The 26323-nt window shown below is 40.1% G+C and overlaps 1 protein-coding gene across 1 annotated transcript in view; it reads right to left on the bottom strand.

Annotated features, from left to right (window-relative positions):
* Positions 1-9742: 9742 nt before the first annotated feature.
* Positions 9743-26323, bottom strand: part of LOC129395240 (uncharacterized) — a 110204-nt gene continuing 93623 nt past the window's right edge. Inside the window, exons 3-7 of the mRNA XM_055106220.2 lie at positions 19871-19992; positions 18698-18777; positions 15068-15154; positions 10247-10298; positions 9743-10043 (exon numbers count right to left, since the gene is read on the bottom strand). Of these exons, the coding sequence (XP_054962195.1) occupies positions 9764-10043; positions 10247-10298; positions 15068-15154; positions 18698-18777; positions 19871-19992 (621 nt within the window). The 3' untranslated portion in view covers positions 9743-9763. The remainder of the gene's footprint in view (positions 10044-10246; positions 10299-15067; positions 15155-18697; positions 18778-19870; positions 19993-26323) is intronic.

Genomic DNA, 26323 nt, shown 5'->3' with positions numbered 1-26323 from the left:
AGTTGTAGGAAAAGAAGCTCAGGCATCCCACTGATTCTAAATTATGGTGAGTTGTATAATTATTTCATTAAATATTACAAAATAATAATAATAGAACTAAAGTGCACAACAAATGTAAAAATATAGTGAAAGGCCCCTAACTTATTTACATTTAAAGTTAACCTTACACACACTCCTGAAAATATAATAAATAGTTTAAAAGTGGGTTGATTTCTCATTGAGTGAGATAAAATTGGTGTGTGAGGTGAATGGAATGATGTTAAAGTAGGAACAGCAATGGAGAGATCAATTAAGACCTGTGGTGTGCTGCTTTTCGACATTTTATAAAGTGAAGTTTGAAGAAAGTAGTCAGAAAAACAGAAAACTCTGGAGGTGTGTTGCCAAACTTAGCACATCATTTAAAAAAATAAATAAATAATACAAAAATTTAAAAAAGATGCCCAGTTGAATTTGAACTTCAGATGAACAATAAATTTTTTCACAAGTATCTTTTAAATATGCATGAAGTAAACATTATTCATTTTCCAAAGTTCAAATTTAAATGCATGTTTTGTATTTACCTAGCAACCCCACACTGGAGATTTTCTAGGAAAAGAGCAGTAACAAAAGATGCTGTCCACTGGGCACAATGGCTCATGCCTGTAATCCCCGCACTTTAGGAGGCAGAGGCGGGCGGATCACTTAAGGCCAGAAATTCAGAGACCAGCCTGGCCAACATGGCAAAACCCTATCTCCACAAAATATCATGAAAAAAAAAAATTAGCCAGCGTGGTGGCGCACGCCTGTAATCTCAGCTACTTGGGAGGTTGGGGCATGAGAATCACTTGAGTCCAGGAGTCGGAGGTTGCAGTGAGCCCAGATTGTGCCACTGCACTCCAGCCTGGGCAATAGAGGGAGACTGTCTCCAAAAACAAAACAAAACAAAACAAAACAAAAAGGAAGCTGTCAAAATACCCACCAAAAGGACTCCATCCAATGTTATGAAGAAGGAATTGAAAGGAAAAGTCCTCCCTCCTCACCTTGTTCTAGAAGTCTTGGAACTCAGCAAGCAGTTCTATTACTATGTACTATTTTTTTTCTATTAAGCCTTCCTTTACAATGTTGCAATTTGTCACCCTGTTAAAAAATAGTTTGATTCTGTATTAGTAAAGCTATAAATTCAGTTTTTCAGAAACCACAATGACAGTTTTTTAAATAAGGTAGAAGTTGAATTATCTTACATTAAATCCCTGACTTAAGCAGCTCATGGCTGGTATTTTGCCCAGCTAAAACCAAAGTGTTTACAATAGAAAGAGGGGAGGTCAGATATTTGACTAAAATGCCAATCTCTCCCACACTCTCTATCACGTGACAACCAGGGACCAATGACACCAAATGACAGATCTCTACTAGTCATAACAGAAGTAGAAGAAAAAGCCCCTGGCTAGCTACTCCTCATAAGACAGTTATTGATCTACATAGTACCATAGACCTGGTTGTAGGCATTCCTATATCTCATGAGCAGAGGAGGAATCTCTTTACAAATCTGCCAGCTTTTCTGGTCAGTTATAAATGCATCAGGGAGTATAACACACAAAATTACTAAGACTTCAGTGATGCTTTTGTTTATTAACTTCTTCAGGGCTCAAGGGGAGCAGTTAAGTAGTTCCTTCATTACTGTAACAGAGCTCCCTGGTAGGCCAACATAAAAAATTTATACAAGAAGTTTGAGAGTTTGTAGAGATACCACTGAGTCAGAAATGACACATGAGCATATGTGCTTGTTCCATCTAGGCTGTAACACGGACTACATGCATGCCAATGAATTTTTATCACTGTTCTAAGAGTTAGAAGAAAACAAGACATTTATAGACCAGTTATAACAGTAATGGATTGTACCTATGAAGTATAAACTGGCAAAGGAATATAAATACAGAATTGAATATGTCTATCTTAGTTACGAGAGAGACTAGAGAGCCTAGAAATAACTGGAAACATCATAAAAACAAAAACAGTGATGGCTTTAGAACTGTGCATGTAGTCTCCTCCCATATTCTGAGAATCAAATTAAATTTGGAATTATTAAAGCCTACGTAATTTTAAGAGCTGAAATTTTCCTACTCACTGACATTTGGCATGTTTTGTTTGGCTGACTGGCACTTTGTGTAGGTCACTACTTTCCATTTATCCACTTTAGTTCCCCATTGAGAACAATCTTAGAGAACTTGGCTGGGCCTCAGCCCTCTCCCTCACCATTTTCTTAACACCATTTTCTGAATTTTGTCCTTGCTTCCCATAAACCTTACTTCACCTTGCAGGAATCTTCATGATCTACACAACTATTTCCTTTGTGAACTTATGTCAAATCCAAATGGAATTGTCATGCCCTTTCAATTCTGTGATTCAGACTGTCAGTCTTTCCTCGAGGGGGCTAGTACTTTCTTCCCCAATTAGTATCCTTCATCCCTCCATCTATACAGATAGCAGTTCAATCCAAACTGGGGCCTTTCAGTCAAAAGACATACTATTAGTATCTTTATATTCCAAGAGGGCCCCTAGGCTGGCTTGAATCTTCCAAGCATATCATGCATATGGAAATTTATTGATAGAATGAAAGTCTCCTTTGTTGGAAAAGTAGATCCTGGTCACAAAATTTATCTTCTAAGCCCACCAAAAGCATGCTTGGTGGGATCCCAGGGGCTTGTTTTGTTTTAACCTACAACCTCTAATGTTTATGTTCTGCCAGAACTCTAACCCAAGTAGACATAGAACAATTTCTGTTTTGCCAGAGGGATTAATTGCCTAATAATTCAGAAAAAGCAAATGTTGAGGAATTCAGACTGTTGAGCCAGAATGCTTGGGTTCAAATTTCATTTCTAATTCTTATTAGCTGTGTTATCTAAGGCAAATTATTAACTCTATATCTCAGTTTCTAAGATGTACTGTGAGGATAACAATATTATCTACCTCATGGCATTATTGTAATGATAAAATAGTGAATATAAAGGTATAAAAAGATAACTTAGATCAACATTCCCTGGGTTGGAACTGGAAAACAAGTCAAAAGGCTACAAAAAAATTCAAAATATTCTTGCAATTAAAAAAAAGCTAAAAAATAGGCAAAATAGTGAGGAACTATTAGACAGAGATCTATAACAGAAAAGGAATCTAGTGTTGAGTCCAGAACATGGAACCTATTTTTCTCTGGGGGAAAGGAATATTTGCTGAGTCTAAAGTAATGGGTGAGAGGAAGATCTGTACTTTTGGTGACTTCATTGTGCTAGGAAGATAAAATTCATAGTCCTCAGTCTACCAAGAGTGGGTAGTTTTGATCTTGACCTATAATGGCCAGAAAATCATGAATAAAAGTGAATTGAACCAAACGGAAGCTGTAATGAGCTACAACCCAACTTTAATTAATTTTGGAATCCTCAAAAATACTAAACTCTAAATTTGGATTAAGATAATCCCGGATTTCTACTGACCTCAGAAACCCATAGAAACACACACACACACACACTTCCTTTGGAGGAAGATATCATTATCCTCGACCTCAAATTTCTACAAATAATATTTAAAATAGAGTATAGCATATAATCAAGGAATAAAAAAAGCACAAAAGCAAGAAAACAAGAAACTATGAGCAAGAACTAGGAGAGAAAATCAGACAATGGAAACAAATTCACCAGGATTGTAAATACCATAATTATCAGACACAAGTTATAAAATAATTATGCTTAGTATGTGCAAGGAAATCAAAGTCAAGCCAAAAGTTTCTTACAGAGAATTTGAATTATTCAGGTCCTCATAATAAGGGACCTAACAATTGGGAAAAGTACTAAGTTGAAATTCTAGGACTGAAGAGTATAAGGAAACAAAATTAAGTGGATGGGTTTAATAGCTTTTTAGATATAAATCAAGCTATATTGGTGAACTCAAATTCTGATAAGAAGAAATGATCCAAATGATGTTTAAAAGAGACAGAAAAATAAAGATAATATTAACAAATATAGAAGGAAGTGTAACATAGGTTTAAATTGGAGTCTCAAAGAAACAGGAAAAAGAGAATGAAGCAGAATATATTTGAAGAGATAAAGACTGAGACTTTCCCAGAATTCCTGGGTTATTATACATAAAGCCTTGAAGAAAATGCTAGGCACACACAAAACATGTAATAAATTTAAACTATTATTCTACCTATTGATAGTTTCCTGATGTTTCTTTGATACCACCTTCCCCCAAGTCCACAAACACTTCATTTTAGTTTTCCTGAGTCACATGTCATAATTTGGAATTGGCAAGAGAGGTTTCACAAAAGAGTGAAGAAGTAAGAACACGGGAAAGAATGCTGTTGATGGGTCAGAAGTTTGGGTGGAAAAGAAGTTATACCCAGAAGGTTGATTGATTGAGAGGTCAGCACAAATTTGGGTGACTAGGAGTCTCCATGAATTCACAAAATAGTGTTGTAAGCGAGTATGAGACAGAAGTCAAAAGATAGGAGTTTGGGATAAGAAAATAAGATCCCTAATTATAAAACTTAGAGGTGGAATAGTACTAGTGCTCATTAGCTTCATGGTATGACTATGGCTGTGGGGTTCCTAAATAAAAGTAGAGGAGAAATACCTAGTTTATATAAAATCTTATCTACAGGGATATTGAAATCACCCAGGATAAAAGCAAGAATAAAGTGTAATGGGTAAATATCAGGTGACAAGATGACAAAGCTTCCAATTAATGGTAAAGAATAATCTGGTACTCATTAGATGATAGAAACTATTATGGGTAACAAGTATAGAGAAAATGGTAGCTCTGTGGAAAGTGGGGGTTTGGTGTCATGATAATAGACTAGCCAAGAAAAGATAGGAGAAGTTATTCCAGATCTCTAAAAAAGACAAGAATATACATGTGACTTGGGGAGCCTGAGAACCTGTATTGTAGAATAGTAGTCATGCAGTACCAGGGCTTCCAGGTATTCTATTGATCCCTTTGTTTCTCTCCCCCTGTCTTCCTTCATTGCTACCCTTTCCATCAGACAGAAGAGAGATAGAACATACATCAAAAAAGATTCAAAATATGTTTAATCCCTGAATAGCAACGTGGATATATTTTAGTCCAGTCTCATTCAGGGATGGGGGAAGCAAAGTAAGCTTAGCCCTTCATGGGTGAAGGAAGAGGATGAGATGTGTCTCAAGGTTTTTTAGATAAAGTACTAGAAGCCCTATTGGGAAGGGAATGATGCCGTCCATTGTGATGACCCCAGAAATATAGCATGAAATTACAATTTTCTTCATCCTCTTTTTTCACTCTCTGAGGAGCTTTCACCAAAGGCATGAGGCTTTTGATAAATGCAGCAGCATTTAGATGAGCGATAGTCCAAGTGCTCATTGTCAACACTGTCTCTTAACCATTCCACCCTTTTGTCTGGCTTGTTTTTCTGTAAGGTAGTGAGCAGAATTCTATCTTTTTTTACCTCATTTTCCAGTGTAACTGTGGGCTCTGAAATAATTTCCGTCATCTTAGATGTTGCTTCTTCCATAGCAGAACTGGAAGGGGAACAAAGGAGAAGTGATGTGTCTGTAGAGTCTGGGGGAAATATGGATCTGAATCCAAATCAGAGTCAGAATTAGAATTGGGATGCTGTGTCTGTTTTTTTTGCTTTAGTTTCCACAGCTGTAAAGTACTCAGCTCACTCTTGCTTCTGACGTTGCATTTATTCAAAATCAGACCCCAGAATCATGGAGCAGAGTTTTGATACCAAGGAAACTAAAGAGTTTTGTTACCGGAATCATGGAGCAAAGTTTTGTTACCAAGGAAACTAAAGAGGTGTCAGACAGGAAAGCTGGATGAACCTGGTTTGATATCCTGTCAGATTAGGAAGTAAATGGTATTTTAAAATGTGTAAATTTGATGGGAGGTAGGACTAGATTGCAGCTCCGGACAGAGCAGCATACGGAGGCTTGCATTGTGAATTTTAGCTCCAGATCGACTGCAATAACAGACCAGCAATCCCGAGAGGACCCACAGACCCTCTAAAGGAAGCAGACTGCTCCTGCAGGACACGGGAGACAACCTAAATACTGTGAGTGCCCCAACCATGGAAGTGGAAAAGGGAGACCCTCCTCTCCCAAACAGACACCCCCAATGGAGAAGCTGAAGGTCTGTTTGTGGGAGAAGTTCCCAACTTTACCTGGAGCCGAGTCAAGTTAGAGAGCCAAACCCAGCGAAACACAGGGATAGAGGAAGTAGCAGAAAGGCACTGGGAGCTCGCTGGATCCCCAAGCAGACAGTTCCTGCCTGGCACCACAGGGATCCATCAGGAGGGTGGCCAGAGGAGCAGGGGGTAAAACTCCACAATGAGGAGAACTTCTGTAGCTGAAATTTCTAACAATTTGAACAGGGCGAGAAGTCTCAAGGCCAGAACTCAGGGGAGGGCGCGAATCCAGTTTGCAGACTTCACAGGTGGGGAAAGAACTAAAGCCCTTTTCATTTGCAAATGTGAAGAAAACCTTGGGAAAATTTTCAAGCCTGACTGGCCCTTCGCCTGGAAACAGGTTCAGGGCTGTTGCTGAGGTCATGGTGGGAGTGAGACCAGCCCTTCGGTTTGAGTGAGACCTGAGTAAGGTCTGTGGCTACCAGCTTTACCCCACTTCCCTGACAACCTGTATGACTCAGCAGAGGCAGCCATAATCTGCCTTGGTAAACAACTCCAGTGACCTGGGAGTCTCACCCCCATCCACCACTGCAGCCACAGCAAGACTCAACTAAGGAAAGTCTGAGCTCAGACATGGCCCTGCCCCCACCCAATGGTCCTTCCCTACCCACCCTGGTAGCAGGAGACAAAGGACATATAACCTTGGGAGTTGTAGGGCCCTATCCACCACCAGTCCCTCTCCACACTACTACAGCTGATGTTTTCTGGAAAGTGCCACCTCCTGGTAGGAGGCCAACCAGCACAAAAATAGGCCATTATACCACCAAAACTGAGGACCCCCATGGAGTCCATTGCCCCTTGTTTCACCTCCACTGGAACAGGCACTGGTATCCATGACTGAGAGACCCATAGACAGTTAATATCACAGGACTCTGTGCAGATAACCCCCAGTACCAGCCCAGAGCCAGGTAGACTCACTGGGTGGCTAGACCCAGAAAAGAGACAACAATCACTGCAGTTCAGTTCACAGGAAGCCATATCCACACGAAAAGGGGGAGAGTACTACATAAAGGGAACAGCCTGTGGGAAAATATAATCTGAACAACAGCCTTCATCCCTAGACCTTCCCTCTGACAGAGCCTACCCAAATGAGAAGAAAGCAGAAAAGCATATCAACCCTGGTAATATGACAAAACAAGGCTCCTCAACACCCCCCCACCCGAGTTCACCAGCAATGGATCCAAACCAAGAAGAAATCTCTGATTTACCTGAAAAAGAAAGCAGGAGGTCAGTTATTAAGCTAATCAGGGAGAGATCAAAGTAAGGCAAAGCCCAATGCAAGTAAGTCCAAAAAATAATACAAAAAGTGAAGGGAGAAATATCCAATGAAATAGATAGCTTAAAGAAAAAAAAATAAAAAATTCAGGAAACATTGGACACACTTTTAGAAATGTGTGATGCTCTGGAAAGTCTCAGTAATAGAATTGAACAAGTAGAAGAAAGAAATTCAGAGCTTGAAGACAAGGTCTTTGAATTAACTCAATCCAACAAAGACAAAAAAGAATAAGAAAATATAAACAAAGCCTCCAAGAAGTTTTGGATTATGTTAAACAACCAAACCTAAGAATAATCAGTATTCCTGAGGAAGAAAACAACTCTGAAAGCTTGGAAAACATATTTAGGGGAATAATCAAGGAAAACTTTCCCAGCCTTGCTAGAGACCTAGACATGCAAATACAAGAAGCACAAAGAACACCTGGGAAATTTATTGCAAAAAGATCTTCACCTAGGCACATTGTCATCAGGTTATCGAAAGTTAAGATGAAGGAAAGAATCTTAAGAGTTTTGAGACAGAAGCACCAGGAAACCTATAAAGGAAAACCTAACAGATTAACAGCAGATTTCTCAGCAGAAACCCTACAGCCTAGAAGGGATTGGGGTCCTATCTTCAGCCTTCTCAAACAAAACAATTATCAGCCAAGAATTTTTTATCCAGCCAAATGAAGCATCATATATGAAGGAAAGATACTGTGATTTTCAGACAAACAAATATTGAGAGAATTCACCATTACAAAGCCACCATTACAAGAACTTCTAAAAGAAGCTCTAAATCATGAAACACATCCTGGAAACACATCAAAACAGAATCTCTTTAAAGCATAAATTACAAAGGGCCTATAAAACAAAAACACGAGTTAAAACAACAACAACAAAAACAAAGTACACAGGCAACAAAGAGCATGATGAATGCAAGAGTACCTCACATTTCAATACTAACATTGAATGTAAATACCCTAAATGCTCCACTTAAAAGATGCAGAACCACATAATGGATAAGAATTAACCAACCGTCTACTGTCTTCAGGAGACTCACCTAACACAAAAAGACTCACATAAACTTAAAGTAAAGGCGTACAAAAAGGCATTTCATGCAAATGGACACCAAAACTGAGCAGGAGTAGATATTCTTATATCAGACAAAGTGAACTTTAAGGCAACAGTGGTTAAAAGACACAAAGAGGGACATTATATAATGGTAAAAAGGCCTGATACAACAGGAAAAACGCATAATCCTAAACAAATATTCACCTAAGACTAGAGATCCCAAATTTATAAAACAATTACTAATAGAATGAAGAAATGAGATAGATAGAATCATAATAGTGGGAGACTTCAATACTCCACTGACAGCAATAGACAGGTCATCAAGACAGAAAGTCAACAAAGAAACAATGGATTTAAACTATACTTTGGAACAAATGGACTTAACAGATATCTACAGAGCATTTCATCCAACAACTGCAGAATACACATTCTATTCAACAGTGCATGGAACTTCTCCAAGATAGACCATATGATAGGCCATAAAATGAACCTCAACAAATTTAAGAAAATTGAAATTATATCAAATACTTTCTCAGACCAAAGTGGAATAAAACTGGAAATGAACTCCAAAAGGACTTTCAAAACCATGCAAATACATGGAAATTAAATAACCTGCTCCTGAATGAGCATTCGGCCAAAAACAAAATCAAGATGAAAATTTAAAAATTCTTCAAAATGAATGACAATAATGACACAACCTATCAAAAACTTTGGGATACAGCTAAGGAGGCGCTAAGAGGAAAGTTCATAGCCCTAAACACCTACAACAAAAAGTCTGAAAAAGTGCATACAGACAATATAAGGTTACACCTCAAGCAACTAGAGAAACAAGAACAAACCAAACCCAAACCCAGCAGACAAAGGACATAACCAAGATCAGAGAAGAACTGCATGAAATTGAAAAAAAAAATTTTACGAAAGATAAATGAAACAAAAAGTTGATTCATTGAAAAGATAAATAAAATTGAGAGACCATTAGCAAGATTAACCAAGAAAAGAAGAGAGACTATCCAAATAACCTCACAGAGAAATGAAACAGGAGATATTTCAACTAACACCACTGAAATACAAAAGATCATTCAGGGCTAATATGAACACCTTTACACACATAAACTAGAAAATCTGGAAGAGATTAATAAATTCCTGGAAAAACACAACCCTCCTAGTGTAAGGTTCTTGTATCAGTTTGAACCCCAAGAGCATGCCAACAGACAACACGAGGCAGTGTGCAGCAACATGCTGTTTTAATCAGTGCCTGGGTGCAGGCGGGCTGAGGCCTAAAATGGCGTCCACATCAAGTGATGATAGGACAAAGGTTTTATAGTCTCCTGTAAACAGGAAGTGTCCTGGTCTGACGTAACTGCTACATTGTTCCCAGATAGCTTCTTTCTTGATCTTCAGGGGTACGTGTCTTCCAGCCAGAGTAGGTGTCTTCTGGCCGGCCCTTTTCCTGCTTCTGCTATCTTGCCGGTGCACGCTGCTGGTGCACACTGCTGACACAAGTGGCCCTTGCGCCTTGGGACTGGGCCTGAGAAGGGAGGAGTTATTCATCTCCTTAAGCTTTCAGGCCCCGGGAGAATCTTACATTCCTGTCTATTTGGTTAGAGAAAAGGGAAAAGGGACGACTTACTCAATAATTACTTCAGGCATGACATAGGGGGTGACGTGGACATCTTGGAAAAAGAAAATCTTAATTTTGGGGGTATTGTTGAGAGACGGGTTGGTATTTACCATGTCGCTGTAGCAGAAGCATCATCTGGATTGTCTGGAAACACGTCTGTGCCTGTAAGACAGTTACTTTCAGAGGACAAAAAGGTGTTAACAGGGAGAGGCATGGCCTTATTTGCTGCTTCACGAATGAAAGACCATGTCTGGATTAAGGAGGGGAGGTAATATCTGAGTGGCTCAGAGTCTGGTAAGGGTGGAGACCCCAAGACAAAAGTTTGGCCATATATGATTCCAAAGGGACTATAAAAAGAGGGTGCTTTTGGTGTTGTGTGGAGTCTTATAAGGGTGAAAGGGAGATTTTTTGTTTACGACTGGTGGGTTTTTAGAGCCAGCTTGGTGAGTTGGGCTTTAAGGACAGACGTAATTTTTTCAACTTTGCCTGAGAATTGAGGCCTATAGGGTGTGTGGAGAACCCATTTTATACCTAAGGTTGTAGAGATGCCTTGGATAATTTGGCTGATGAAGGCGGGTCCGTTGTTGGACTGGATGAATGTTGGAAGTCCAAAACGGAGAATTATATGCATGAAGAGAGTTTGTGTGATGACATTTATACCTTCTGAAGTTGTTGGGAATGCTTTTATCTACCTGGAGAAAGTACAGATAAAGACTAGAAGATAGTGGAGCCGTTTATTGGCCAGCATGTGAGTGAAGTCCATTTGTTAATTTTGCCTGGGTACCTGGCCCTGGGCTTGGTGGGTAGGAAAAGGTGGCTGGAAGGAGCCTTGGGGTGACACTGAGTGGCAGACAGAGCAGGACTAGGTAATTTCTCAAACATGGCTGGAAAGGTGAGGGCAAGTGAGAATAGGGCAGAGAAGTTGCAAGAGAGGTTGTAACTGATATGGAAAGGGTTGTGGAGGCTTTGGAGGTGAGGAAGGCTTTGAGAGTGAGGAAGAATAAAGCACCTTTCCTTGACACACCATGGTCCTTGCTTTTGAAGGTTTTGGGCTTGGAAGTCCTCCTTTTCTTCTGAGGAGTAAAGAGGAGAGAAAAAGGACAGGGACAGAAACTGGCCTTGCATGGGTTGGAGGGCTACTTGTTTGGTTATCTGATCTGCTAGCCTATTTCCAGCTGATATAGGATCGTCCGGGGTTTGGTGGCCCCTGCAATAAATGATGGCAACTTTCTGCAGAAGCCTGGCAGCTTGAAGGAGTTTGCTGATGAGAGAGTCATTTATGACAGGAGTGTTTTTTGCAATTAGGAAGCCTCGTTTTTTCCAGATGGACGAGTGTGAGTACACTATGTAGAATGTATAACGAGAATTTGAATATATGTTGATTTGTTGTCCGGTTGCTAGAGTGAGAGCTTGAGGGAGAGCGACGAGTTCAGCTTTTTGAGAGGTGGTGCTTAGCAAGAGCAGATTGGCTTCAATAGTGTGTGTGGGGGGGGTGACACTATAGCATAGCCAGCATGCCAGTGTCCTTGATGTAGGAAGGAGCTGCCATCTACAAACTAAGTAAAGGGGGCATCTGGAAAGGGTTGTTCTGTTAGGTTTGGAAAAGGTATAAGGAAGGTTTGAACAGTGTTTACACAGAAGTGTGTAGGGTCTTGGGCGGTTGTAACTTCAGGTAAGAGCATGGCTGTGTTTAGACGGGAGCTGGTTAGTATGGTGATTGGTAGGAGGGGGTTTTCTATGAATAGAGCATACAGTTGGAGGAGCCATGGGGCAGAGATGAGACTTAGTACACTGCAGTGAGCTAACATGTTTTTGATGTTATGGGTTGAATAAACTGTTAGGTTGGCATGGAGAGATAGTTTTAGGCTTTCAAGGGTGAGGACAGCAGCTGCCACCAATGCTTGAAGGCAGGCAGGCCATCCGAGAATGGTGGCTTTAAGCTGTTTAGAGAGGTAGGCAACAACCTGGGCGGTAGGTCCCTTAGACTGGGTTAGAATACATAATGCAACTTTACATCATCTGTCAATATAGAGGGAGAAAGGTTTGGTGAGGTCTGGGAGAGTGAGGATGGGGCTGAGGTGAGAGCCTTCTGGAGTAGATGGAAAGGTTGGGTAATAGGCTGTGCAGAGTTTAATGGCACATAGAGAGGGCCTTTAGCAGCCTGGTATAATGGTTTGGCAGATAGAGCGAAGGAGGGAACCCAGAGCCTACAATATCCCACTAGTCCTAGAAAAGAGAGATTTTTTTGCTTAGTTTGCGGAGGCAGGAGGGACTGGAGGAGGGATATGTGGTCGGTTGTGAGCTCTCAGGTTCATGGGGTAAGAGTTAGGCATAGATAGGTGACTGAGGGGGGTGCATATTTTTGTTTCTTTAGGGGAGACCTAATACTCGCATTTTGGGAAGAAGTTTAAAAGAGAGATAGTATGGTAGTTGCAGTTTTTTTGAGAGGGGCTACACAGGAGCAGATCATTAATACATTGAAAGAGAGTGGACAGTTTTAGGGATAAGTTACAGAGGTCATGAGCAAGGGCCTTTTGGACACAAAAAAGTGGGGGCTGTCTCTGAAACCTTGAGGTAGTATGCACCAGGTGAGCTCACATGAAAGGTGGGTGTCGGGGGTATTCCACATAAAGGAAAAGAGGTTTTGGGAATCAGAGTGTAAAGGAATTATGAAAAAAAAGCATCCTTTAGGTTTAGAACAGAAAAATGAGTGGTATCGGAGGGAATTGTGGAAAGTAAAGTATATGGGTAAGGAACTACTGGACATTCTGGGAGTACAGCTTGGTTAATGAGCCTGAGGTCCTAGACTAAGTGATAAGTTCCATCTAGCTTTTTCACAGGTAGAACTGGTGTGTTAAAAGGGGAGTTTGTTGGGCAGAGTAGGTGACTGGAGAGGAGACGGGAAATGATAGGCTTTAGGCTTATGAGAGCTGCTTGGGGGATGGCATACTACTTCTGTGATAGGAACTGGGTGGGCTATTTAAGGGTAATGTGGACAGGGGTGTGGTGTCCTGTGACTGAGGGTGTGGAAGTATCCTAAACAGCGGGGTTAACTACAGATGGGGGACAAGAAAAAGTTGCACGTTTTAAGGTGGGTGGTTGGAGGAGTAGAAGAAAGTTAGAAGCCCCAGAGGGGTCTGGGTTGATGCGTTGGGTACTATGGGGAATGTGGAAGTGGAAAGTAGTGTGGAGTTTTGAAAAGATATTTCTGCCTAGGAGAGTAGTTGGGCATGAGGGCAGGACTAAGAAAGAGTGAGTGAAGGAAAAGGTGTGCAGGGAGCAGAAAAGTGGAGGGGGGACTAGAGGTTTGGAGACTTGTCCATTAATTCCTACAACAGAGACCTGGGAGGACTGGGTGGTTCCTGAAAAATTAGGTAAAGCAGAGTAGGTTGCCTAGTATTAATTTAAAAATATACTGGCCTACCTGCCACCATCAGGGTTACCCTTGGCTTGGATGAAGCAAAGGTAGTTGCCAGGGTGTCTGTTCCAGGGCACCATCATTCTTCAGTGGCAAGGCCGATGAGATATAAGTAGGAGGTTTTGGCCAGCTCAGGAAGGGATGGGGGCAGTCCTTGTGGGGGCTGCTTACAGTCCGACTTCCAGTGGGGTTCTCCGCAGAGAGGGGCATGGACTGGTGGGTTTACCTGGGTTTGGGCATTGTCTGGACCAGTGGCCTTCATTGCCACACTTGAAATAGGCGCCAGGTGGAGGTGGATTTTTAGGAGGCTTCTGTGTGGAGCTGTGGCCCCGTGGGCCTGCAGGGCCCCTGATGGTGGAGGCAAGCATTTGAAACTCTGCCTGTTTTTGCCTTTTACTTTCCTCATTACAATTGTTGAAGACTTTGAAGGCTAAATTAAGAAGGACTTGTTGTGGGGTTTGACGGCCGTCGTCAAGCTTCTGGAGCTTGAGCCAAACATTGGGGGTGGATTAGGAGATGAACTGAAGGTTTAAAATACTGATTCCTTCTGAGGGTTTGAAGGGGAAAGCGCGGTTGAGTTAATAGGCAGTGGAGGATAGACAGAGGCGTAAGGTGGCAGGATAGGTTTACAAGCCTCAGGAGAGGGCGCTGGGGGAGGAGAATAGGTATAGGTAATATTAGAATTGTCCTGAGGAGGGGACGGTGTAGAAAAATAAGTGGATACAGCTGACTGGGAAGATGGCAGCTGAGAAGACAATGAGGAGGCTTGGGGGGTTAAAGAAGATGGTTGAGAGGAAGAGGTAGGGGCTGGGAGGGGTGGACAGCAGTCTGCTGGATTTAATGAGAAAAAAAGAGGTACGGTTGGGAGGAGAAAGGTGATTAGGGCGGCTAGAATGGAGGGGAAGAATTTGAACAGGTAAGCAAGAATTGCAGAGGACAGGTTGTGATCTGAGTGTAAAAAGGCCTGGACGTAAGGAATTTCTTGCCATTTCTCCAGTCGTCAGCATTAATTGCTTAAATAAGTTAGAATTGCAAAGTTGAATGTTCCATTTGCGGGCCATTTGGACCCATTATTTAATTCATATTGTGGCCAGACTGAATTGCAAAAAAAAAAAAAAAAAAAAAGACAAGGCGCTTAGGGCACATATCTAGCTTGAGGCCTAATGTTTGCAGGTTTTTTTATGAGGCAGCCTAGAGGACTGTTTTTTTTTTTTTTTTTGGAACAGAGGACCGGGAGTTTCCCATAAGGGAGGGTGGGCTTGGGAGAACAGGGAAAAGGAGGCCATCCTGGACAGCCGGAGGGAGACGATAAAAGGAGCCATCATCACCGCTGCCTTTTTTGTTCCTGGAACAGGATTAAATGGCTTAGAGGCGTCCCCCTAAGACCAGATAATTATCGGGTGCCTGGCACATGCCAGAGCCTTCTTGGACCAATGTTGGAGCTTTGGACTGGAGAAACCAAGAGAGGCTGTGCAGATTTTTCTCTGTTAACTGGGCTTCTGGGGAAACTTACCAGTAGGCGAGATCAGTGACCGACTGCATGCACAGAGAGGCGACTGGAGGCTGAGGAGCTTCCTTTGTCCAGCTGCTGTGGCCTGCTCTTTGGGGTGGAAGGCTAGGTCCATGGGGGATGCAGACCTGAGCCCCTCCCAGATTTCAGCACCAAAATATAAGGTTCTTGTAACAGTTTGAACCCCGAGAGTGCGCCAACAGACAACACGAGGCAGTGTGGCGCAACATGCTGTCTTAATGAGTGCCTGGGTGCAGGCGGGCTGAGGCTTAAAATGGCGTTAGCACCAAGTGAGGATGGGACAAATGTTTTACAGTCTCCTGTAAACAGGAAGTGTCCTAGTCTGACGTAACTGCTATGTTTTACCCATATGGCCTCTTTCTCAATCTTCAGGGGTAGGTGTCTTCTGACTGGCTCTTTTTCTGCTTCTGCTATCTTGCTGGTGCATGCTGCCACACACACTGCTGACGCAAGTGGCCTTGCGCCTTGGGACTGGGCCTGAGAAGCGAGGAGTTATACATCTCCTTAAGCTTTCAGGCCCTAGGGACAATCTTACACCTAGCTTAATCAGCAAGAAGTAGTTACCCTGAAGAGACCAAAAACAAGCAGCGAGATTTAAATGATAATTTAAAAATTACCAACATAAAAAAAGTCCAGGACCAAACAGATTCACAGCAGAATTCTACCATACATTCAAGGAAGAATTGGTACCAATCCTGTGGACATTATTCCACAAGATATAGAGAGAAGGAACCCTCCCTAATTCATTCTCTGAAGCCAGCATCACCCTAATACCAAAACCAGGAGAGAACATAACCAAAAAGGAAAACTACAGACCACTATCCTTGATGAACATAGATGCTAAAGTCCTTAACAGAATACTAGCTAACTGAATCCAACAACATATCTAAAAGGTAATCCACCACAATCAAGTGGGTTTCATACCAGGGATGCAGGGGTGGTTAAAGATATGCAACTCAATAAATGTGATACACCATATAAACAGAATTTAAAGCAAAAATCACATGATCATCTCAATAGATGCAGAAAAAGCATTTGACAAAATCCAGCATCGCTTTATGATTAAAACCCCCAGCAAAATTGGCATACAAGGGACATACCTTAATGTAGTAAAAGACATCTATGACAAACCCACAGTCAACAAAATACTGAATGGGGAAAAGTTGAAAGCATTCCCTCTGAGAATGGAAACAAGACAAGGACTGTCACTATATCACCACTCCTCTTCAACATAGTATTGGAAGATCTAGCCAGAGCAATCAGACAAGAGAAATAAATAAAAGGCATCCAAATCAGTAAAGAGGAACTCAAACTGTCCCTGTTTACTAATGATATAATCATTTACCTTGAAAATCCTAAGGACTCCTCCAGAAAGCTCCTAGAACTGATAAAAGAATTCAGCAAAGTTTCTGGATACAAGATTAATGTACACAAATCAGTAGCTTTTCTGTACACCAACAGTGACCAAGTGGAGAATCAAATCAAGGAAAACTATAAAACACTGCTGAAAGAAATCATAGATGACACAAACAAATGGAAACACATGCCATGCTCATAAATGGGTAGAATCAATATTGTAAAAATGACCATACTGCCAAAAGCAATCTACAAATTCAATGCAATCTCCATCAAAATACCACCATCATTCTTCACAGCATTAGAAAAAACAATTCTAAAATTCATATGGAAACAAAAAAGAGCCCACATAGACAAAGCAAGACTAAGCAAAAAGAACAAATCTGCAGGCATCACACTACCTGATTTCAAACTATGCTATAAGGCCATAGTCACCAAAACAGCATGGTACTGGTATAAAAATAGGCACATAGACCAATGGAACAGAATAAGAACCCAGAAATAAACCAAAATGCTTACAGCCAACTGATGTTCGACAAAGCAAATAAAAGCATAAAGTGGGGAAAAGACACCCTTTTCAACAAATAGTTCTGGGAAAATTGGCTAGCCACATGTGGCAGAATGAAACTGGATCTTCATTTCTCACCTTATTCAAAAATCAACTCAGGATGGATTAAAGACTTAAACCTAAGACCTAAAACTATAAAAACTCCAGAAGATAACACTGGAAAAACCTTTCTAGACATTGGCTTAGGCAATAATTTTATGACCAAAAACCCAAAAGCAAATGCAATAAAAAGAAAGATAAATAGCTGGGACCTAATTCAACAAAATAGCTTTTGCATGACAAAAAAAAAAAAACAGTCGTCAAAGTAAACAGACAACCCACAGAGTGGGAGAAAATCTTCACAATCTATACATCTGACAAAGGACTAATATCCAGACTCTACAACGAACTCAAACAAATCAGTAAGGAAAAAAACAATCAATCCCATCAAAAAGTGGGCTAAGGACATGAATAGACAATTCTTAAAAGAAGATATACAAATGGCCAACAAACACATGAAAAAATGTTCAACATCACTAATGATCAGGGAAATGCAAATCAAAACCACAATGCAATACCACTTTATTCCTGAAAGAATGGCCATAATAAAAAAATCAAAAAACAGTAGATGTTGGTGTAAATGAGGTGATCAGGGAACACTTCTTCTACATTGCTAGTGGAAATGTAAACTAGTGCAGCTGCTACGGAAAACAGTGTGGAGATTCCTTAAAGACCTGAAAGTAGAACTACCATTTGATCCAGCAATCCCACAACTGGGTATCTACCCAGAAAAAAAGAAGTTATTATTCGAAAAAGATACTTGCACACGCATGTTTATAGCAGCACAATTAACAATTGCAAAATCGTGCAACCAACCCAAATTCCCATCAATCAACAAATGGATAAACTTTGGGATATATATATATCTAAGCCATAAAAAGGAATGATTAATAGCATTTGCAATGACCTGGATGAGATTGGAGACTATAATTCTAAGTGAAATAACTCAGGAATGGAAAACCAAACATTGTATATTCTCACTGATATGTGGGAGCTAAGCTATGAGGACACAAAGGCATAAGAATGATACAGTGGGCTTTGGGGACTTGTGGAGAAGCATGGGAGAGGGGCAAAAGAGAGAAAAGACAACATATATGGTGCAGTATATACTGCTCGGGTGATGGGTGCACCAGGATTTCACAAATCACCACTAAATGACTTACTCATGTAACCAAAAACCACCTGTACCCCAATAACTTACAGAAAAACAAAATTTTAAAAAAAATGTAAATTTATTTTAAAATGGCTCAGAAAATCCCACCAATGGATTTTCGTTTCTGATTTTCATTTGAACAGTGACACTACACACACACATACGTGTACACACTTCTCCCCTACATAAAGCATTTTGTTATTGTTGTTGTTGTTACTTTATGTTTCGGGATACATGAGCAGAACGTGCAGTATATATATATATATATATATACATATATATATATATATATATACATATATATATATATATATATATATATATATATATATAATGAGTGCCATGGTGGTTTGCTGTACCCAACATCCTGTCATCTAGGTTTTTAGCTATTTGTCCTGATGCTCTCCTTCCCCTTGCCCCCACCACCTGACAGGTTTCAGAGTGTGTTGTGCCCCTCTCTGTGTCCATGTGTTCTTATTGTTCTACTCCCACTTACGAATGAGAACATGTGGTGTTTGGTGTCCTGTTCCCGTGTTAGTTTGCTGAGAATGATGGCTTCCAGCTTTATCCATGCCCCTGCAAAGGATATAATTTCATTCATTTTTATGGCTGCATAGTATTCCATGGTGCATATGTACCACATTTTCTTTAAGCAGTCTACCATTGACGGGCATTTGGGTTGGTTCCATGTCTTTGATATTGTAAATAGTGCTGCAGTAAACATATGTGTGCATTTATCTTTATAATATAATTATTTATATTCCTTTGGGTATATACCCAGTAATAGGATTCCCGGGTCAAATGGTATTTCTGATTGTAGGTTTTCGAGGAATTGCCACACTGTCTTCCACAATGGTTGAGCTAATTTACATTCCCACCAACAGTGTAAAAGCATTCCTATTTATTCACAGCCTCATCAGCATCTGTTGTTTCTCAACGTTTTAATAATTGCCATTCTGACTGGCGTGAGATGGTACTTCACTGTGGTTCTGATTTGCATTTCTCTAATGATCAGTGATGTGAAGCTTTTTTTCATATGTTTGTTGGTCACATAAATGTCTTCTTTTGAGAAGTGTCTGTTTATGTTCTTTCCCCACTTTTTGATGGTGGTGTTTTCTTTTTTTTTTTGTAAGTTTGTTTAAGTATTTTGTAAATTTTGGATATTAGACCCCTGCCAGATGGGTAGATTGCAAAATTTTTCTCACATTCTCTAGGTTGCATCTTCCCTCAGATGCTAGTTTCTTTTGCTGTACAGAAGCTCTTTAGTTTAATTAGATCCCATTTGTCAATTTTAGATCACAAAGCATTTTCTATGTGTATGTGACTATAGTGTATTATAGATACTGACGAGTGTTAGAGATAAGACTGGAAAAAATTCAGGTACCAAATAATGAAGGGAATTTGGATCTTATGCTGGAGTTTTCACAGAACTATTGAAGGTTGATTGGCCAAATAATAAAATTTTCTGTGTTTGGAAATTTTCTGTATAGTAACAATGTAAAGTCATAATAGGGATAGTTTGGAGATTAATGCTTCATGTATTATACTCCATGTAACAATTAATCAGGCAGATCACAAGGTCAGGAGTTTGAGCCTGGCCTGGCTAACATGGCGAAATCCCGTCTCTACTAAAAATACAAAAAAATTAGCCAGGCATCATGGCACGCACCTGTAATCCCAGCTACTCAGGAGGCTGAGGCAGGATAATCGCTTGAACTCAAGAGGTGGAGGTTGCAGTGAGCTGAGTTCGCACCATTGCACTCCAGCCTGGATGACAGAGCAAGATTCCATCTCAAAAAGAAAAAAAATAAATAAAACAGCATGACAGAACTCCAACAAACCACAAAAATAGACAGAGGCAGAATAGAGAACTAGTAAATCTACAAAGCAAACAGATAACAACATTATGATGGAACAAAACCTCACATATCAATATTAATCTTGGTAGTAAATGAATTAAATGTTTCACTTAAAATATATCGATTGGCATAAAGGATAAAAATAACAAACCAACGCTATGTGGCTTACAAGAAACAAACCTTACTGTTAAAGAAACAGACTGAAGTTAAAAGTGGAAAAATCTATTTCATGCAAACAGGAAACAAAAGTAAAGAAGAGTAGCTATACTTATATCAAAGGCGACAGACTTTAAATCAACAACAGTAAAAAAATACAAAGAACACAATTATATAATCATAAAGGGATCAATTTAATAAGAGGATATATCAATGCACCCAACATCAGAGCATCCAACTTTATATAACAAATATTACTATATCTAAAAATATAGACAACAATACAGCAATAGCAGGGGACTTCAACACCTCATTGACAGCCCTAGATAGATAATCCAGAAAAATAAAGGAACACTGAACATAGTTTGCACAATAGACCAAATGGATCTAGCAGACATCTACAGACAATTCTATTCAACAGCTGCAGAATATACATTCTTATTACCAGCACGTGGGACATTCTCCAACATAGGCTATATGTTGTCACACAAAATAAATCTCAGTAAGTTAAAAAAACCAAAATCATACCAAGTATCTTACAAACAACAGTGGAACACAACTGGAAAGCAACTTCAAAATGAACTTTTGAAACTATACAAACACATAGAAATTAAATAACGTACTCCTGAATCGTCTTTTGATTGATGATAAAATAAAAATGGAAATCAAAAATTTTTTGAAATGAATGAAAATGAAACCACAAAATACCAAAAATTCTGGGATACAGAAAAAGCAGTCTGAAGAGGAAAGTTTATAGCATTAAATGCATACATCAAAAGAATGGAAAGATCACAAATTAACAACCTAATGTCACATTTCAATAAACTAGAAAACAGGAACAAACCAAACATATGGCTACCAGAAGAAAAGAAATAACAAAGATCGAAGTAGAAGTAAGTGAAATTGAGAACAAAAATCAATACAAAGTATCAATGAAACCAAATGATTTTTCTTCGAAATGATAAACCAAATTGATAGCCCACTAGCTAGACCACCCAAGAAAAGAAGAGAGAAGATCCAAATCAACAATCACGAGTTTAAAAGGAGACATTACAACTGATACTACAAAAGTATGAAGCATAATCAGAGACTTTTATGAACCAGTATATGCTTACAAATGAGAAGCCATAGAGAAATGTATCAATTCCTGGAAGCTGCAACCTTTCAAGATTCAATCAGAAAGAAATCCTGAATAGACCAGTAATGAGTAGTATACCTGAATTAGTAATAAAAACAACCCCTCCCCAAAACAACAACAACAACAACAACAAACCTGGACCAGATGAATTCACAGCTAAATTCTACAAAATGCACAAGAAATAACTGGTACCAACCCTCCTGAAATTATTCTAATGGATTAGAAAGGTGAAAATACTAACTCATTCTAGGAAGCCAGGATCACACTGATATTAAAGTTAGTCAAGGACACAACAACAAAAATAAAACCACAGGACACCATTTTCAGTAAACGGGAATAGTTATGATTCATATCTTTCATTGTTTTATGTAGTCCCATATTTTTCAAAGGCTTTTGAATTCTTTTTATACTTTAAAAATTCGTTTTCTAAATGCATCAATGCAAAGGACTTATCTTCAAGTTCTGAGATTCTTTCGTCTGCTCAGTGTAGTCTATTATTGAAGATTTCAAATATATTTTTTAATTTCTTCAATGAATATTTTATTTTCAGAAGTTTTGTTTTATTTTTTAAATGTATCTCTCTTTGGTAAATTTCTTATTTCACATCCTGAATTGATTTTTTATTTTATTCTATTACTTTTCAGATTTCACCTGTATCCTGTTCACTTTCTTTAAAGTCTGCATTTTGAATTGTTAACTGGCATAGTGAAGACTTGTTTTTGGTTAGAATCCATTGTTAGAAAATTACTGTGTTTCTTTGGAGGTGTCATAGCATCTGGTTTTTAAGATTGTTATCAGTATCATTGTGCACATTCCTTTGCACCTTGTGTAACAGTCACTACTTTTTTTGTTTGTAGAGACAGGGTCTGGCTCTGTCACCTAGGCTGGGGTGCAGTGGGATAATCACAGCTTACAGCAGCCTTAAACTCCTTGTTTCAAGCAATCCTTCTGCCACATCAGCTCCCCAAGTTGCTGAGACTACTGTTGCCACCTACAGGCCTGGCTAATTAAAAACCTGTAGAGACAGGGTCTTGTTATGTTGCCCAGGCTGGTCTCACACTCTGGGCTTCATGCAATCATCTTGCCTTGGCCTCCAAAACTGCTGAGATTATAGGTGTGAGCTACAGTGGCCAGCCCACTTATTTTTAAATTTACCTTTGTTGGGGTGGGACTTGTTTATCCTGAGGATGTGTCTATAATTAATGTTGAATAGGGTCATTTTTCTTTGCTTCTGAGTACATTCAGTGGCATAGACTCTGTATAATTTACTTGCCTATAAATAGACTAGTGTGATGGCTTTCTCAAATATCAGTTGTGGTAATAATGTCCTGCATGGGTGAGCAGTCTCAAGTCCTCCTGGGTAGCCAGGGTGGCATGGTTGATGGTGGCTGTAGTGGTCATGCAAAGCTTGTCTCATTCACAAGCACTATGCAATTGTGTCAGCAAATGTTGTAATGGGCTGTGCAGGTTGACCTCCCAGCCAGTAGGTGGTGTTTGCAGGTGAAAATTAACCATGGTTGTGGCACTAGAGTTTATGTTTCATCTTTGTTAACCAGTAGAAGTACTCAGGTGTCCCAGGCAATGGGCCAGGTTGTAAAACTCCCAGGGGTCCTGGTTCCATGCTCTGCCTCCAAGAAGGAGGAAGGGCAAAGCTGGGTGGGGCTAGGCAAGGCAGGATCACACTCTGATCCCAAAATGACAGGTGCAAATGCTGTCTCTGATGGGGTATGGAAGGCAGTTCTCAGGTCCCTTTAGTAATGTTCCAGAGACGGGTGAAGAAACTGCTGCCTTGCCAAAGAGGCAGCACAAGGAAAGATAGATGGCTTGGGCTCCAAAGGTGGTAGTGAGACTCGAATTACTCTTGTGCTTCAACCTTATGAGGCTGCCACTGGAGTTGCATTAAACTTACATATCAATTAGGAGAGGATTAAAATATTTAATATATTGAGACTTCCAATTTATCAGCATGGTATGCCTCTCCACTTATCAGCTCTTTATTGATTTCATTCATCAGCACTTGTGTCATTCAGCATAGACTTCCAATATATGTTTTTATAAATTTACACATAATGATCTAATTTTGAGGACTATTATACAGGGAACTGTGTTTTTCATATCTTATTTGGAATGGTTATTGCTATATTGTATAAAATACATATTTTAGATGCATTGACTATTTAGCATGCATACTTGTTAAGCTCACATATTATTTAAAGGACATTTTCACCAACTTTGATGGGGATTTCTACATAGGTAATTATATCAAATGAAAATGGGAACTGTTGTATTTCTTTTTCTCAAATTTCTATGGCTTTCATTTCTTTTTCTTGCTTTATTTCACTGGCTAGGACTTCCAGTACCATCTTCAATAGAAATGGTGGGAATAAACTTTTCTATTTGTCTTTCATTTTATGAAGAAAGCATTCAGCCTCTTACCACTGTTATGCTAACTGTAAGTTCTTTGTAAATGCTCTTTGAAAGGTTGAGTAAGATCCCTTCTATTCACACTTATTTCTCATCATAAATGCTTGTTAAATTTTGTCAAATAATTTTACTTCATTGTTGAAATTTTTATGATGCTTGGCTTCTTTTTATTAATCATATTATATATTGCATTGCATTGTTTTGAAATATTAAAACAGGCATGCCTTCTTGTAATAGGTCATGGTTTATAATTATTTTTATATGTTTCTGGATTGACTTGCTAATCATTTGTTGAGTATTGTCGTGCGTATGGTCATGAGTGGTATTATTCTGTAGTTTTATTTTCTTATACTGTTTTTGTTTTATTTACTATTAGAAAAAATTCTGGCCCCAAAATATGAGTTGGGACTTGGGGCAGAACAAGATGGCAGACTAGAAGTCTACACAGATTTTCCCTCCACCCCATAAGGACACAAATTTAACAACTACAAATGAAAGTGCCTTCATAAGAACCAAGAATCAGGTGAGTACTCACAGTACCTGGTTTTAACTCTATACCACTGAGAAGCACTGAAGAGGTGAGGAAAGAAGAGTTGTATCCCTAACACTGCCCATCCCTCACCCCTGGCAGGGGCAGCATGGTGCAGAGATCATTTCTGTGCATTGAGGAGAGGGAGAGCACAGCAATTTTGAGGTCTTGTTATAACATAAAAAAAAAAAACACATAATTAACCCAGCTGACACCCACCCATGGAGGGAGCATTAAAACCAGTCATAGCCAGAGGGGACTCGCCAATACCAGCAGTTCAAACCTGAGTTCCCAAAAGACTGACTGTTTCAGACTAAAGTGCTATGGGGCCCTAAATAACCTTGAAAGGCAGTCTAGGCCACAAGGACTGCCACTGCAGTTGAGTCCTGGTGCTGAATTGGACCCAGAAACAGTGGATTTGCAGGTGGTGCAGATGACCTACTGAGAAAACAGCCATGGTAGCTAAAAAAGTGCTGGCATCACTCCTTCCATAACTCCAGGCTAAAAAGCTTATGGCTCCAAAAGAGACTCATTCCCACTGTCTGAGGAGAGGGAAGTGTGGGGAGGACTTTTTCTTGCATTTTGGATACCAGGTCAGCCATGGCAAAACAGGGCACCATGGGTCAGAATCATCAGGCCTCCTTTCCAGGCCCTAGCTCCTGGGTGAAATTTCTAGACACTCCCTGCTAAAAAAGGGAACTGACACCCACGAAGGGAAGGATGCAGTCCTGGCAGAATTAAATGTCTGTTAACTAAAGAGCCCTTTGACCTGAATAAGAAATAGCAATATCCAGGTACTACATCAAGAGTCTTGGGTGAGACTTTGAGACTTGCTTTTTTCTGGTGAAACTCAGAACATTCTAAGCTGTGGTGGCCATGGAGCAAGACTCTGTTCCCCTTGATAAAAGTGGAAGAAAAATTAAAGGGAATTTTGTCTTGTACCTGAGGTGCCAGTTCAGCAACAAAAGGAAAAAGTACCAAGAGGGCACTTGGAGACCCCAATTCCAGGACTTGGTTCTTGGATATTTCTAGACCTACCCTGGGACAGAGGGGAGCCAACTTCCCTTAAAGGAGAGTCCTAGGCTGTTGAGAACAGGCCCCCAAATCTGGCCATAAACTGGCCCCAAAACTGGCCATAAACAAAATCTCTGCAGCACTGTGAAATGTTTGTGATGGCCATGACACCCACGCTGAAGGTTGTGGGTTTACCAGCATGAGGGCAAGGAACACATGGCACACCCAGGGTGGAAAACTGCTGAAGGCGTTCCTGAACCAATAACAATAGCGTGAGCGATCTGTGCCCTAAGAACATGTTCCTGCTGCAGATAACTAGCCAGAGCCCATCCCTTTGTTATGGCCCATCCCTTTGTTTCCCATAAGGAATACTTTTAGTAAATCTATAATCTATAGAAACAATGCTTATCACTGGCTTGCTGTCAGTAAATATGTGGGTAAGTCTCTGTTCAGGGCTCTCAGCTCTGAAGGTTGTGAGACCCCTGATTTCCCACGCCACACCCTATATTTCTCTGTGTATGTCTTAATTCCTCTAGTGCTGCTGAGTTAGGGTCTCCACGACTGAGCTGGTCTCAGCAAGTGGCACCCAATGTGGGGGCTCAAACCCAGGTTGAAGGGTTGCCAGAGCGATGTTTGTACAATGTTGAACTAAGCTGGAAGACACCTGAGTACTCTTAAGCAATACCTGTGGCGAGTAAGAAGGGGAGCTCAGAAGCAACAGGGTAACAATGGGACAAGTGTGGGCTCTGGTTCATTCCACCTTGGAACCTTTTCACACTAATGATGAGGAAGAAGGAAAGTATAATGAAGTAACAGAAGAGATGACAGAGCAGGTTTGTTTGCCAGCTAAAGCTAAAGTGGCGAAGGAGGAAGAGGTTCATCCCTACCCTTCTGCATCCCCTCCTTATTTTGAAGAAAAAGAGTGGCCTGACCCTCCAGATCTTTCTTTTCCGGAGAATACTGGGTGAAAGTAGTTACCCCAGTGACTGTTTGAATAGTGCC

This window comes from Pan paniscus, chromosome X (genome assembly GCF_029289425.2).
Source record: "Pan paniscus chromosome X, NHGRI_mPanPan1-v2.0_pri, whole genome shotgun sequence".
In the NCBI taxonomy this organism is placed as follows: Eukaryota; Metazoa; Chordata; class Mammalia; order Primates; family Hominidae; genus Pan; species Pan paniscus.
The sequence above is the reverse complement of the archived record's forward strand: the minus strand, read 5'-3'. Positions and strand labels throughout refer to the sequence as shown.